General features: G+C 36.2%; 1 protein-coding gene across 2 annotated transcripts; it reads right to left on the bottom strand.

Annotated features, from left to right (window-relative positions):
- Positions 1,344-16,243, bottom strand: LOC109824285. 2 transcript variants are annotated; one of them, XR_002242600.1, is made up of 3 exons: positions 16,015-16,243; positions 13,293-15,010; positions 1,344-1,735 (listed from the first exon to the last, which is right to left on the bottom strand). XR_002242600.1 is itself a non-coding variant. In XM_020390853.1 (2 exons), exon 2 carries the CDS (start codon positions 14,947-14,949, stop codon positions 14,518-14,520), a length of 432 nt encoding a protein of 143 aa, XP_020246442.1. In that variant the 5' UTR covers positions 14,950-15,010; positions 16,015-16,243; the 3' UTR covers positions 13,200-14,517. The 2 variants fall into 2 exon arrangements, 1 of the variants encoding a protein (XP_020246442.1); XM_020390853.1 differs by lacking the exon at positions 1,344-1,735 and having other exon boundaries at positions 13,200-15,010.

Raw genomic sequence — 16,542 nt, 5'->3', positions numbered from 1 at the left:
TGAAAGTAAGATCGTGCTTAGCAGGGACTACAATACTAGTTATTAATAAATAATAACAAATCATAAATAGGATTAAACAGGTTCAACCAAAAATTTCCGTAGCACAGTGAACACCAAAATTCAAGCAATCTAGGATGAGACTTCAGTACAAAAGGCTCACCGGCACTAGGTAACCAGGAAAAAATAAATATCCTAGCATAACAAACTAGCAGCCAACAAAATCATCAGAACTCCACTAATGTGTATTCTCATGTGTTTTATATAAATGTGCACATTTATGAAGAAAATGTAAAACTTGAAACCTGTGGAAGAATGTATACCATATACAGTAAGGAATCTTAAGCCTAATTTCGTACGATGGAATGAAGTCAAATAAGAATAAAATGAAGATATGAATGGAATGAAATTAATGTGGAAATGGAATGCTCATTTCCATTCTCATGTTTGGGTGCGATTAAATAATTAAATGTGAATATCTTTAAGATGAATATATTCAGAAATTATTTTATTAATTTCATTCTCACTTAAGTGAAAATATCAACTCGTTGATATTGGGAATAGCAATTCCCACGTTAAGTGGGAATTGAGGAGAAGTGAGAATAATATTTCTAGGATTCAAAAACACATCATGTCTAGTAAACATGAATGATAAACTAGAATTGCATTCCATGCTCACTCATTCCCGCATACCAAACTAGGCGTTATAAGTTTCTTGCTGACGAGATTTTCAGAAACATGGATTAAACAGTAAGAAGCAACAAGCAGCACAAATAGTGCAATACAATTTAATTTGGCTGCCAATACAAATTTCCAGATATGAGAAATACTATCACAACAAAGTAGGGATGTAACATGTTGGATATTATAAAATATCGTTTGTTCCATTTGAGAAAAACGTGCATCTCTGCCACATTGCTCACTTTAAAATCTCATATAGCAGTCTAACTTAAAGCTGCAACAAATCAAATTTTCACGTTCAAGTAGAACACTGCAAAGGAAAACTGCAAACTCATGGAGAATTAATTTCTATCCGATTATGATGCCCTCTCAACAATGTATCAACATATGGAAGTTGGACACCAAGATGTGTACATATATAATTCAAAGTTGCAAAGCAAAGCAAAGGGAACACCTACGAAACATACAAAGGGAATACCTATGAAATATGTTAAAGAATTGATAGCGCAAAACACAACTCAACCACTCAATTGACAGCAGAAAACAGCTTAGATAAAGAAAAAGCTCTAGGTTTCGCTTCACAGCAGTAGATTTGCTAGTAAGTACCATGTAGAAGCTGTATTCACACAACAGAAGTCGATCATTGTGAGATTTTTTCTTACTTGGAGGATAATCCATAGATTTATAATATAAGGCAACCGATTACAGTCAACGTCAAGAACATGTAAAACAGGTCACAGTACACATTCAGATTCTTTCAACCAGACGGGACGCATAATTGGTATTCCTCCTCAAGAACTCAATGAAACCATGAAAATTACTTTGCAGCAGAGTCAACCACTTTAATGAAAGTTAATCCATAAGAAATAAGACTTATGGACCTGAAGTCATCGTTAGATTATCTCAGGAAGCCAACAGAGGACCCCCCCTGCAAAACTTTTTGAAACACTTGAAATGATTGTTGCCAAAATACGTCAAAATTGCAACCTGTTGTCTTGCTGCACATTCATGCTAGTAATCGTGAAACTAAGAGTCACTTGGAGATTACTTCATACACCTACAAAAAAATTAAAAGCGTCACATTAGTTGCAGTGGTAGCAAAAATAAATTATTAGAACAGTACTCACGTAAGTACTGTGATCTGTCAATCCTCATAAATACCTTGAAAATAACTTAAATATTAGAATCAAAATTCACCATAAACAAGATAACAATAAGAATAAAAATAAAAAAGGACCCCATTAGCCCAATTAATAACAAATGACCTCAAAACGTGCAATTTTAGTTAAAAAGGAAAGCATATTATATTTTACTAAAACCTCAAACGCTGCAAATCCAGCATTCATTCCTCTTTCAGATACATATATAGGCATTGCTGCTTTAGAATTGAAAGAATATCACAGTCACCGCTAAGGAAACACATCTTAACAATTAGCTAAGCTAAGACAATCAATGTTACAGTCTCTAACAATTTAACAACAGGCAAAAGTGGCATAGCACAATTTACATAGGTAAATGATAACAGAAATCAACAATTCCAAATACAGGACAGCATTCCAGTAATAAGAGACGAGGCTTAACTGAAGACTGAGACTACTCTCTGTATAACTTATAACCAAGGAAGTGAGTGGTGATTAAATCAGCAGCTAAATGGACAAAAACCTCGTGATTATGCAAACAAGGTTTGACAGCACAATTTACTATATTGCAGAAGGCTATAATAAGTCGGATATTACAGAAATATTTTCAAAGACAGCCTACATCTCTGGAGCACTCAACTCACTCAAGTCTTAACATAGTACCCTTCTCGATTCCTTCTATCAAGGAATTAATGAACACAAATTCATGTCCATGACATCTGCAAGTCAGCTGCAGATTGGAGAGTCCACAGAAAAAGACCTCTCAAAACGAGGAGGATGCAATTGAGCATCTCACCAGAGCATAGGAGGCCTCTCACTGCCTGCCCTTCAACCATATGTGAGAGGGAAAATCCAGCCACTCACTCTACACGGGGAGAGCTATGGTTATCTCACACAATTCCTGGTTTACATTTTTTATCACAGACGTGTCATTCTTGTTAGTTTGCAGCAATATGCATTCCTAAAAATGTGTTCGTTTTGGCATGCCCTGACTAGGATTCTCTATTCAGAATAGTCGGGAAAAAAATCACATTGTTATGCTCGACAATCACAGAACTGCCAGATAGCTTCATTGTCCTGATCGATTGCTTTTAAACCCGCACTTGTAAGAAGAAGAGGGGTGAAATGGGGACACCAATCAGCTAAAACCAATGTTTCAGTTAGGAAAGCACGAGGTGCATACCATCACATCTTTTTTTTATGGATACCATCATCTGTAAATCTGAATTCAATTTACTTTCAGATGAACTTCATATTTATATGGTAAGTAATGTGTATCTGAACCAGGAGGATACTACCAAAATACAGATAATACGGGAATTCACTGGACCAGTTGAATGTCCAAAAATCTACATTGGAAACAGTTACTTGTTCTGTTGGGACATTTTCTTATTCTATAACGTCAATCTGCATGGATATGGCTATGGGTACGGGTACGGGACACGGCACATTTGTAAAAGGTAGGGTAAGGGGACATAACTAAATAAATATTTATATATACATATATTATACATTGGAATTAATAATTTAAATGAGAACAATGATGAGAATTAAATTTCCTATAATATTTTTATGTTTCTTTTATTAAGTGGATTATGAATTGGAAAAACACTAGTTTTTGGACTAGACATTCAAACAACCCTGCAACATCATAATTCGGAACCTGACCTATGTCCAACAAGTTTGAAGAAGGGGATGCAATGTGTAGGATATATCATATATGTCCAAGTTTTTTAATTTAAAACATGTAATGTACAAGTGGGTACATGCCTGAATAGATGTATGTATATATACAAGGAGTGTCCAAGGAGTTTGGGTATGGGTACGAGTACATGTCGGGTACGAGTACGGCTTCAAATTGAAGTACCCGGGTAACATAGATTCCACTTATTTTTGGCAAAAAAATAAAAATAAAAAACTATGATGCATCCACATATGTGAATGAATAATTTACAAAAGTGAATAATAGAACCAGGCATACCTGGAACAACTCCCTTGGTATTTGCATCCATATTCACCTAATTAGATATGAATATCAAGCAGATTTGAATTTTCCGATATAAATTTACACCTGCTTTCTATGTAATAGCTAAAAGTAACATTTACTACTGCTTGTTACCTATGAAGCACGGATACTCCCCCGGAGACCACGAATCCGTGTCTGACACGAATCAGACACGGATTCGTGCACGACACGTGCAAGACACGTGTCGGACACGGTCAATCCGTGTCCGACACGGGTCAACGGGTCAACAGCAACGGATACGGTCAAACTTGGGTTTTGGACACGGCTCGGACACGGCGGAACACAGCGGAACGAAAGAAAAAGAAAAAAACGGGTCCCGAAACACGTAAACCCGAAACCCAAACCCAATCGCCCAAAATAAAACCCTAAGCTTCACTTACCTGACGCCGACGCCGCGCTCCCTCGTCCTGTTTGCTCGATCTCGACGCTCGACACCCCCTCTCGGCTCTCGACCTCGACTTCGACCTTGTCACGCGACCTCGAGATCGACGCTCAAACTCGACCTCGACCTCGACCTCGTCGCTCGACTTCGACGCTCGACGTCGTCGACCTCGACCTCGGTGCTCGACCTCGACTCTGACGCCCCACGCTCGACCTCGACCTCGACGCCGGCGCTCGACCAGATCAGTCTTCTCTTCCTTGATCTCTCCCGAGTCGCTCTCTCTCAGTCTCTCTCTTTTCTGTTGGTCTCTCTTAGTCCTCAAAAAAAGTCTCTCTCTTTTCTGTTGATCTCTCCCGAGTCGCTCCTCTTCCTTATTCTCTCTCTCAATCTCTCCGTCCCTCTCAGTCTCTCTTATCTTTTTTTTTTGAAAAAAACTAACTTTTTTATGCAGCTTTGTGATACTTATTTTGACAACTGAGCAAGTCACAGTTCTACTACAATCCTATTCTTTATTTGGTAATTTATTTTTTCAATTTTAGTTTCAATTTCAGTCTCAATTTCCTAACATATGAATATTTTTTTAATTGTTAGTATTATCTATTAAAAGGAGAACTTATTAATTAGTATAATTTTGTTAGTCAATAAATTATTACACAAATGAATTTTTTGTTAGGCAATGAATTATTAGACAAATGAATTATTACACAAATGAATATACATATTTAATGAATGAATTATGGATATTTATTTTGGCAATTGTGTTGTCTAATTTGAGTGATCCTTCATCCTTGCTCATTGTTGCTTAATTCTAAGTATAATCTGTAAAAAGAATTATTACACAAATGAATTATTACACAAATGAATATGCATATTTTGGCAATTGTGTTGGAAAATTTTGAGTGATCCTTCATCCTTGCTCATTGTTGCTTAACTCTAAGTATAATCTGTAAAAAGAAAAACAAAGTCAGTGAGCAACAACTTATTAAATCTGTAAGAAGAAATCATCAAACTAGCTTCCACTTAATCTTGATGTATTTTTTGTTTACAAACTTGTTATGTTGTGAAACTTGTTATGTTGTGATTTGATGGAATGAGTATGAACTCAAATTCCTTTTTGTTTACAAACTTGTTATTTTGTGATTTGATGGAATGAGTATGTTATAAAATTTTCTATATATAATAATAATTAAAAAAAATCCTCGCCGTATCTCCGTATCCTATTTTTTTGGATTTTGCCGTATCCCGTATCCGTGTCCGTGTCGTATCCGTGTCCCGTATCCGATCGCAACACAAGGTAACCAATCGCTATATTAGGATAATTAAATAAGGAACAAATTGGTGCAGCATGAATTAAAAAGCAATGTTATGCGATTTATAAAACTTTCCAACTCTGTACCAAACCTGGACAAGAATACTCCTCTCACATAAGCACATAGTAAGCAAATCCCTGCATTTACAAGGTCAACTAAATATGTTTGAAGTAAAGTAGTCATAAAGTTGTCATTTTGTTGTCATTCTGATGCGAAACGGGGAGGGGTGTCTATCTGAATCAGAGATTTAATTTAAACAACGCACCGTTTCGCCAAAATTCATGATCTTCGGTAGGAAATTAATTAAAACGGTTAATGTGATAGATAGATTTTAATAAGATTTTGCAACAATACTCATGAACAGTTCCAATCTCAAATATTTTAATCGCAATATTAATCATCATTGTCGCGAGTTCTAAGATCAATATCAATTTTTCAACAGTCACATATTTAGTTCTCTCAACTCACAATATTAATTTACGTACCCCCCCGTAGTGAATATATGATAAGAATTTAGAGATGTATTACGCAAGCAACTAACTCATAATTATGAGATTAACAGAAAATAATAAGAAAGCGAAATTATACCATCACCAGACTGAACATCAGATCCAACTGAATTGGAATCGGGTCTGATCAAACAACCACATCTCACGCAGGACGCTTAAGAATCCTGAAAATCCTCGTACTAGTGCTGGCCACTCCAAAAGATTCTCGATTAAAACCATAGAACCTAAGATTGCGCTGCAAAGCTCCTAATCCAAGGAATCAGATCAGACTCAACGGCAGCGACAGGATGATGGCGTCGATCGGATGACGACGCAGCGGTGTTGGGACTTCTCGGAAGTGGAGGAAACGGAGGGATGTTTGGTGGCTGTTCGGAACAGGGACAGGAGAGGGAGGGGTTTGTTTTGGTTGTCGTTCGGGGGTGATTGAAGGGCAGGGGTCGGTGACTGTAGAGAGGGGTGGCGCTGGTCGGCTGACGAAAACAGGGGGAAAGGGATGGTGGTGATTGGTGGTGCGTGGCTGTAGAGAGGGAGCGGAGCTGGGGCGATTTTGTGAAAGGAGATGGGGATGGGTTCTTGTGGGTTACAAACGGAAGATGGGACGGAGGTTGACGATGATGAACAGTGTTTAGCGGAGCAGCTGTGTTATTTTACGTGGGAAGTAAAAAAAAAATGAAGGGACGGCACTGTTAATTTGATCAAAGGGGAGATGGGTTTGGAGCCTGTCGTTGTTTGTGGAAGGGGAAAAGAACGGAGGGTCTGAGAACAATGAACAGAGAAAACAAAAGTTAACCTAGGGTTTCACACCCTTTGGTTTCACACCTCAATTAAGCAAATAATTTTCATTCATTTTTCTTCAATCCCTCAATTTTGATTACAACCATGATTTTATAGAGAAATTACAAAATTTGAAATCTCTTAAATCAATCAGATCCCTCAAATCACTCTCTTGCCAAAACTGAATAACTACTAAATTAAACAACAATTCAAATTTTAAAATTCAAATTTCAAAAAATTAAAACTAAGCTAATATGGAAGATTTCCAATTCTTGTTCCCATCATTCTCCTCGGGTGGGAGAAAACTCGACTCCGTCGAGTTAGCTGCAGAAACTTGTCATCTTCAATATACTCTGTCTGCATCTTAATCTGTCATTATATACTTTTCTGCACCTCAAATTATTAGTTAGATTGCATTGTAAATTCACCATCTAAAATATTATCAAATTCACTGCAGTTTGGGTGAATATATATAAGTGGGGGGTAAGGTGAAAGAACTCTCAGAAATAATGGGCTAGGGTCAGGTTTATATCAGTGGACTGTCAATAACATTGTGAACCGTTTAATCACTCAATATTGAGAATAGAACTATGACCAAATCGATAATATAAATGTTGTTATTAATTATTTCAAGAGTTGGAAAAGCTCATAAATATCATGTCAAATCTTAAACAGCTATAAAGAAATTGTTTTGAACAAGTCCAAACCATCTAAAATATCAACATTAACAATTTTAAATTATGTCCTGACTCCATATCATTCATTTCAGTTAACAATGTATTTATTCAAGTTAGATCACTGATTCCCCAATATATGATCAATGCAAATCAAAACAAAATGATGCAAACCAACTCAAATGACTATGTATGAAATGCAGACTCGAACAAGGCGATCAATGGCAGATGTAACTCAACGAAGTGTTTAACATGCATGACGTCCTCTATCAAATGGAATAATCAGATGTTCCTTCGTTAATATGAATAACAATTTTCGTGTTCTAGCAGTAATAGTGAGGAACATGCAAACAAGTGTATGAGAGAGGGGTGTTTTTGTACGCTTAACATGATAGAAAAAGGAAGTAAAAACACTCGAGCTCAAATTTGTATCCCTAATCACTATATATTCCCAAAATGGATCAGTATATGTGTGAGTGACTGTCGGAACAATGCATACGGGTTTGACATCTGATATGGTAGTTATTTTACTATGCTTAGTTTGAGTTTCAACTCCCATACAAATATCTGAGTGAATTGCTTCAAGAACCAAATCAGGAACGTGTTGGGTGTCATGTTTGTCCGGGAGGACTTCGTGGGGAATACCAACAATGTTTTCAGTCACGGGAGTTGGTTCAGGAGGACTTGGAATTTTAATTTCAAGAACAATTTTAGGGATAACATCAGTGGACTCCGTGATCAAAGGGGTAGCTTGGGAAAGAACCGGAGTTTTGTCATTGCATGAAATTTTAATTAACTCCACAATTGCAAGGGTAGTTTCAGAAGAAACGAAAGTGCATAGATTTTCAATTTTACTATCCTGGAATTCCTTCGCAGAGTTAATTTCTATCAAATCTACGGCCTGATTAACGGTTTTCTCAAAAATAGATTTTGATTCTGTCATATGCAGCTTATTAATTTTAACTAGTGGAAGGTATTCCCTTTTTAGTTCGTCAGCCATTTCTTGCCAAGTTAAAATTGGTAACTCACCACTAATATATCTTAATGTTTCGAATTTGGACCAATATTGGCAGGCTGGTCCGGTGAGTTTCATTACCGCAAACTTGACTTTTTGTGGCTCCGTCATGACATACCAATCAAAGTATCGATCCATATTCTTCAGCCAATTCAAGAAAGTTTGTGGGCCGAGCTTACCGTCAAAGGTTGGTGGATCAGACACTGGTTGAGGTGGGGGTCGATGAACGATGTACCCATGACCTTGTGGTGGGTATCCATAGTCTTGACTTTGTGGCGACGGAGTTGCAACACTCGCTCCTTCAAGCCTAGCAAACCTTTCGTTGGTTTCATTCTGGAAATTTGTTAAGCTCTGGGCTACGACACCTATTTGTCTTTTTACCTCATCGAATTTCTTAAGGAATTCAGAAGACATGATGTACTCACTAGCTGATTGACTTGACTCACCTAAGGTAGATCTGTGCGATTAGGCATGCACTAACAATTAACTGGGACGAGTGGGATGCACTGATAGCTAAATGCGATTAAGCATAAAAATTTCCTAACCTAGAACCATGCTCTGATACCAAAAATGATGCGAAACGGGGAGGGGTGTCTATCTGAATCAGAGATTTAATTTAAACAACGCACCGTTTCGCCAAAATTCATGATCTTCGGTAGGAAATTAATTAAAACGGTTAATGTGATAGATAGATTTTAATAAGATTTTGCAACACTACTCATGAACAGTTCCAATCTCAAATATTTTAATCGCAATATTAATCATCATTGTCGCGAGTTCTAAGATCAATATCAATTTTTCAACAGTCACATATTTAGTTCTCTCAACTCACAATATTAATTTACACAGTGAATATATGATAAGAATTTAGAGATGTATTACGCAAGCAACTAACTCATAATTATGAGATTAACAGAAAATAATAAGAAAGCGAAATTATACCATCACCAGACTGAACATCAGATCCAACTGAATTGGAATCGGGTCTGATCAAACAACCACATCTCACGCAGGACGCTTAAGAATCCTGAAAATCCTCGTACTAGTGCTGGCCACTCCAAAAGATTCTCGATTAAAACCATAGAACCTAAGATTGCGCTGCAAAGCTCCTAATCCAAGGAATCAGATCAGACTCAACGGCAGCGACAGGATGATGGCGTCGATCGGATGACGACGCAGCGGTGTTGGGACTTCTCGGAAGTAGAGGAAACGGAGGGATGTTTGGTGGCTGTTCGGAACAGGGACAGGAGAGGGAGGGGTTTGTTTTGGTTGCCGTTCGGGGGTGATTGAAGGGCAGGGGTCGGTGACTGTAGAGAGGGGTGGCGCTGGTCGGCTGACGGAAACAGGGAGAAAGGGATGGTGGTGATTGGTGGTGCGTGGCTGTAGAGAGGGAGCGGAGCTGGGGCGATTTTGTGAAAGGAGATGGGGATGGGTTCTTGTGGGTTACGAACGGAAGATGGGACGGAGGTTGAAGATGATGAACAGTGTTTAGCGGAGCAGCTGTGTTATTTTACGTGGGAAGTAAAAAAAAATGAAGGGGCGGCACTGTTAATTTGATCAAAGGGGAGATGGGTTTGGAGCCTGTCGTTGTTTGTGGAAGGGGAAAAGAACGGAGGGTCTGAGAACAATGAACAGAGGAAACAAAAGTTAACCTAGGGTTTCACACCCTTTGGTTTCACACCTCAATTAAGCAAATAATTTTTATTCATTTTTCTTCAATCCCTCAATTTTGATTACAACCATGATTTTATAGAGAAATTACAAAATTTGAAATCTCTTAAATCAATCAGATCCCTCAAATCACTCTCTTGCCAAAACTGAATAACTACTAAATTAAACAACAATTCAAATTTTAAAATTCAAATTTCAAAAAATTAAAACTAAGCTAATATGGAAGATTTCCAATTCTTGTTCCCATCACATTCTTAAAATGAAATTTGCAAATAAAGATAATAAATATATGGATATATCCAATCAAAAGGGGAAGTGCACAAAGCACCCGCAGACAAAGACAAACAATTTACCCCAAACAGGACAAATAAACAAAAATCCAATATTATACTGAAATTTGAACTAATATCAAATCAATCCCTAACCCTAATCAGATTCTTGGAAGCAAATGAGAAAGATGAATGAATCTAATTTGCAGTTTTGACAGATTAATTTAAGATCATTATCAAAAGAATGCACAAAAAGGCTTGAACATAAAGCTTTCATTTAAAGATCCTTAATTTCTATGAGAACTAAAAATATAGGAGCTGGGAAGGAGAGAGAGAAAATAAATTGCACAGAACTATTAGCTTGAATAATAGTTTAGTGGTAGAAATAGCGATAAAACTAAAAAAAATAGAGCTAAGTGATCCATACTATTAGCTTCTAAGAAATTCTGAAAAACTAATTGAAAAAAAATTCAAAATTTTAGTGATGTCAACATTTAGTAAATTGTTAAAGTTGTCACTGGTGGGGCATAGGGTTTAGAGAAAAAACTTTTCTTTTTTATGCAACAAATAACTAAAATTTGTGGCATCCAAGATGAGCTCGCTGAAACAATGATCACATTTGTGGTCATAGTTGTCTCCATACGAAATTAGTATTTAAACAAAATTTTAAAACCAAATTATAGATGTCACCTCATTCCAAAGATTATACTGAAAAAGTAAAACACATTCATAAGAAAAATATTAATAAATAAATAAACCAATAACCTGCATCCTTAAGAATTCAAACAAAACCTATCAACATAAGCAACTTTTAAATAGTAGCCAGTAATTTTAAACTGTGCAACTGAGCATTATTGAAATAAAAAAACAAAACATTTAATAGTCTGCTAGGTAGCATGAAGCACAGGAATGATTTTTGATCCATCTAATACAACCTTCTTTCAACAATGTAGATAGACCTCAAGCTAAAGTCATGATATACTTTATCTGAGCAGAACATACTATAATAGATCAAAGAAGTACATAAATAGAAATGAAAGAAAGCTCTTTCAGCTTAAAAAACTTAAAAACAAAACTCACTTATTGCCTGAAGAAAAAAAAACATTTCAAGTTCTCAACAATTCAGATGGAAGATCAGCATCTCTCTATTGTATACTACTGTAGACCTTCCATTCATCATCACCTTCATTTTCCCACTGTCGCAAGTTGCAAAGAATCAAACTTTCATGCTAAGGAACTAAAATTTAATATAATATAGCGAGAAGATGCCAACCTATGCAGATAAAAATGTTGAATTAAAAAAAACTTTTAACAAAGTGCATGCTAACTTAATATCTTAAAGCAAATGATGAATAAAAACAATTCCTTTATCAGGGTGTATGCTAAGCTAATATCTTAAAGCAAATGATAAGAGAAATAAAAGAAGCTAGGTTGTGTAAGTCAGGAACAAAAAATGATAAAGCACAAAATAAGAACAATATGATATTTCTTACTTTGACCAAGTTACCTGATTTGTGGCATACTATTAAACACTTGCTACTATTGGGTTCGACAGAAAGCTAAGCAAGAAAATAAAAAGTTAAATGTCCTAAGGTGATGACCGACTTTTAGTCTCAGACTCTCACTAAGGAATCAACAAGACATCCCAAATTTAAACCATAAATGTTTGCTAAATAAATAAATAAATAACCTGAGATAGGATCGTTCAGGTCAAACAAAAAAAATCCTACCACATTGAACACCAAGATTCAAGGAAGTCAGGATGAGACTAACAATACAGAAAAGCATAATTAAACAAGATGCAAATATTGTTTCACTGATAGTCAATTAATAACTAGACAATAGAAATAAAAAACTTTGCAATAAAACTAGCAGCCCGTGGGGCCATGAGAACTCCACTATTCCATATTCTCGTTTGTTTATATACACGTGCACATTTGTGAGGAATAAAATGGAGGATTTCACCTTAAGAAGAATTAATAGCATATGCACCAATGAAGCTTGAAAGTTTTCTGCCTCCAAACAGAGTTTAGCAATGTGATGTGTATCAACAAACAAGCAGTCAAAAGACAATCAACAAGTTGCACAAATAGTATAATACAATTTAACTAAGCTTCCAATAAACAAGTCAGAGAATATTATCCCAAAAAACAGACTTGGAATGCATTTCTAAATTAAAGATAAGCAAGGAATAATGAACTGTAGAATGCATAACCCAATTGATAGCAAACAGAAATAGAATATCAAACTGCACTTTGATATCAGAAGTTTAATGAATATAACATGTTATTTATTCAATAAATATCATCCATATATGAGGAAAACATGTATCTTCCTAACATGGCTCATTTGAAAATCTCACCTAGCAGCTAACTTATTCCACGAGAGAAGCAGAAGGATAAGATAGTTAAATAATTTCTCTAGTTAAAGCTGCAACAGATCGGTTTTCTTGTCTGGGTAAAAAAACTGCAAATGAAAATTGGAAAGTCATAGAGAACTAACTTCTATTCTGTAAAACATCAGGTGCAGTATGACGGAAACTACAATACTCCACAGAGATGAATTAGCAAATAATAGTTGGAACCAAACATACATATAATTTAAAGTAGGAAAGCAAAGTAATACATATGGAATATGTTAACGAATTGACAGCACATAAACACAACTCAGTGAATCACATGAAGAAACAGTTTTGATAACGAAATGAAGCTTTGGGTCTCTAGCAGGAGTTGCTAGTAAAATTCTATATAAGAAACTGTAAAGCCTTTCATATAATAGAAGATCATGATTTTGAGCGTTTTTGCGTGAAGAATAATCCATAAATTTATTATATGATGTCAAGCACCTGTAGGAGAAGTGGAAGGTACAGATTCAAAATTTCCAATGCTAAAAAAGGTTACAGAGAAGAGAAAACTCTTTGCAACTAGAGAAGCTGCATGATTGGCGTTACTTCTCAACTCTACTGAAACATGTGGACTATTTTGTAGCAGACTCCATTGCTTGATTGAAAACTGTTCCAGTAGAAATTAAACTGATAGGCTTCAGATGTTCATGCATTATAGCATAATGAGAGGCCAAGAAAGGCTCCCGTTCAGATGTTCATCCATAAATTAATGTTGCAAAACTATGCCAATGTTGCAATCTGTTCTCTTTCTGAGTACTCACGCTATAAATTGTGAAACTGGGATTCACTTGGAGATTATTTCACACACCTACAAGAAAAACAATTTCAAAGCATTACATTCCTTGAAGTTGTAGCGAAAAATTGCTAAAATAGTACTCATAAGTAGTCTGAGTTGCCAAACCTCTGATATGCCTGCAAAAGAACTTAAAGATTTAATTATAAGAAATTAACATAAAAAATAACATAAAAGAACAATATAAAATATGCCTCCATCAGCCTTGAATTAATAAAAAATGACATGAAAAATTGCAACAGTAGAAAAAACATTATCTTTCATTAAACAATCAAAGCCTGCACTGGCAGCATTTGGTCTTCTTGCACAAATATTATATAAACATTGCTGTGATAGAATTGAGAAAGCTCACAACTAAGGAAATACACAATGAACATTAGCTAATCCGTTCAATGTTATTGCTCCTAACAATATAACAAGATGCAAACATCTAACAAATCAAAATGCAGCAGAGGCATGAAACTAGATAGATAAGTGAATACAATTAACAATCTCAAATATACGATGGCATCATAACAACAATAATGGTACAGCCTTGACCAATGACAGAAACTTTGATTGGTATAGCTTATAAGCTAGGAAGTAATGATTAAATAAGCAGCTAAATTGACAGAAAAGCTGACGATTATGCAAATAGGATTTTGACACCATAAGTTCACTAATGTCGCAGAAGTCTATATAAGTCAGATATTACATAAATATTTGTCCCATAAATATGCTAAAATAAAAGTTGTCAAAGACAACCTACATCTTTGGAGCATGCTCAACTTACTTAAGTCTCAACAAAGTACTTCATTCCATTTTTTCATGAAAGAGAACAAAAAGAGGAAAACAGTTAAATTGGGAATACGAAAGTGATGGGATTAATGGGTACTAGTTCATGTTCATGCCATCTCCAACTTGGCTGCAGATTGGAGAGACTGCAGAAAAAGACCTCTCAAAAGGAGAGGGATGCAGTTGAGCATCCCGCCTACGCTTACGAGCGCAGCCATCAGTACTCGCTATTTCAAGCTTCCTTCGAAGTCCTCTCACCGCCTGCTCTTCAACTGGCGAGAGAGGGAAAATCTGGCCACTAACTCTGCAAAGTGAGCTATGGTTATCATACAAAATTCTCTGGGTACAGTTTTTATCACAGATATGTGTGATTCCTGTTAGTTTGCAGTGATACATATTCCCAAAAATGTGTTCATTTTGGCATTTACTGTCACATTTGTGAATAGGGATTGGTCCATCCCTGTTCAGAATAGTGGACAAAAAAATCACATTGCTGTGCTCGACAACCATGGAACTGCCATATACCTCCATTGTTGATGATAAATTTTGTCCGTCCCTTGCAGTTATGATCACCAAACAGAAAACCCCAGTTCTGCAGTTGAAGGAAGAATAGACAAATGAGAAGACCATACAGAGGTTTGCTCCATGCTCCGATCAGTTGCCCATCTTTATTTTTCAACTTTCTTAATTTTGTGAAATTGGCACTTCAGTGAACTAAATCTACTTTCTTGATTTAGCTCAATGATGGGGACATCAATCTCATGTGAACTCGAATGATTCTATACAAATACAAATGATATGGGAAGACACTGGATTAATTGAAAGTCCAAAAATCTAATTAGAAACAATTACTTTCTCTGTTGGGAATCTTCCTTGCTCTATAGTCTAAATCTGCTATATTCCAATTTGATTTGGCAAATAACTTACGATAAATACTTTACACAAGTGGATAATAATTTATGATATTTGTATCACATCGACCTAATTAGATGCGAACATGAAGCGGAGTTGAATAATTTGTATATTCATCTACACTCCTATTTTCTGCATCCTGCAATGAGAACAAACATTTACATGTTCCCCCTCAAATATACTACTAATTGTTACAAGACAAGGCAACTAATTGATACATAAAGGTAACTAGATAAGAAACAAAATTAGCCCAGACCAAAATATTTTGCAATTTATGAAATTCAAAAATATGTCCCAAGTAAGACCAGACCTGGACCAAAACACCCCCTCTCACGTTGGAACATAGTAAGCAGGTCCACCCATTTACGAGGTCAATTTTAATACTATCAGAGAACAGCAATAACCATAGATTTGCAAATTTTTTTAAAAAAATTACAAATCAAACGACAAAATAAAGAAAATTAGGTTAACCAATCACTAAAAGGGAAAGTGCATAAGGTAACAGCAGACAAGGACAAACTAATTTTACCCCAAAAATGGGTAATAAAAGGAAAAGAAAGAAAGAAAACCCATAAATAAATTATAATTTTGAAATGATACCAAATTAAACCCTAAACCTAAACCTAACCCTAACCCTAATCAAGTTCTTGAAAGCAAAAAAAAGAGAAAGGGAAGAAGACTTACATCACAGAACGATCGAAGTCGAAGTAGAGGAGAGAGATCCAATTCCTCCCCTTTTCTATATATAATAATATTTTCAAGAAAAAAGAAAAAGAAAAATTCCTCTCTCTCTCTCTCTCTCTCTTAACCTTGTTGCCGCCGCGTGCGAAGCAAAACGAAACCGAGGCCGACGAGGAGGCCGTCTATTTATAGACCGCAAATGCTGATGGAATTTCATCGAAATGAAGTCCTAAATTCATTGGCGATCCTATGCAATAATGGAGAACATCAAACAGTGGTTCTAGCAAATCATACGCTCTAACGTGGCAGTGGAACCGAACTAGGGGAGTTGCTGTTCTTGTAAAAGCGGGTAGTTGAACCGCGCACCGGATCTGGGACGCATGTTGACGGGTGAATGGAGTTGACATTTTAACCGGGTAGTAAAGAGACAAGCACGTGGCTGTTATTAATTATAGGTACGAACGGGTCCTAGGATGCCGCATGCTTTATACGCGCCAGTGGAAACGAAAGGGTCTGTCACGTGGGCTTATA

Source organism: Asparagus officinalis, chromosome 1 (genome assembly GCF_001876935.1).
Source record: "Asparagus officinalis chromosome 1, Aspof.V1, whole genome shotgun sequence".
Lineage (NCBI taxonomy): Eukaryota > Viridiplantae > Streptophyta > Magnoliopsida > Asparagales > Asparagaceae > Asparagus > Asparagus officinalis.
This window is presented reverse-complemented; position numbering and strand designations above follow the sequence as displayed.

Excerpts from the sequence above, each read along its gene's own strand:
- LOC109824285 (XM_020390853.1), bottom strand. The coding sequence starts at position 14,949 with ATGGAGGTATATGGCAGTTCCATGGTTGTCGAGCACAGCAATGTGATT.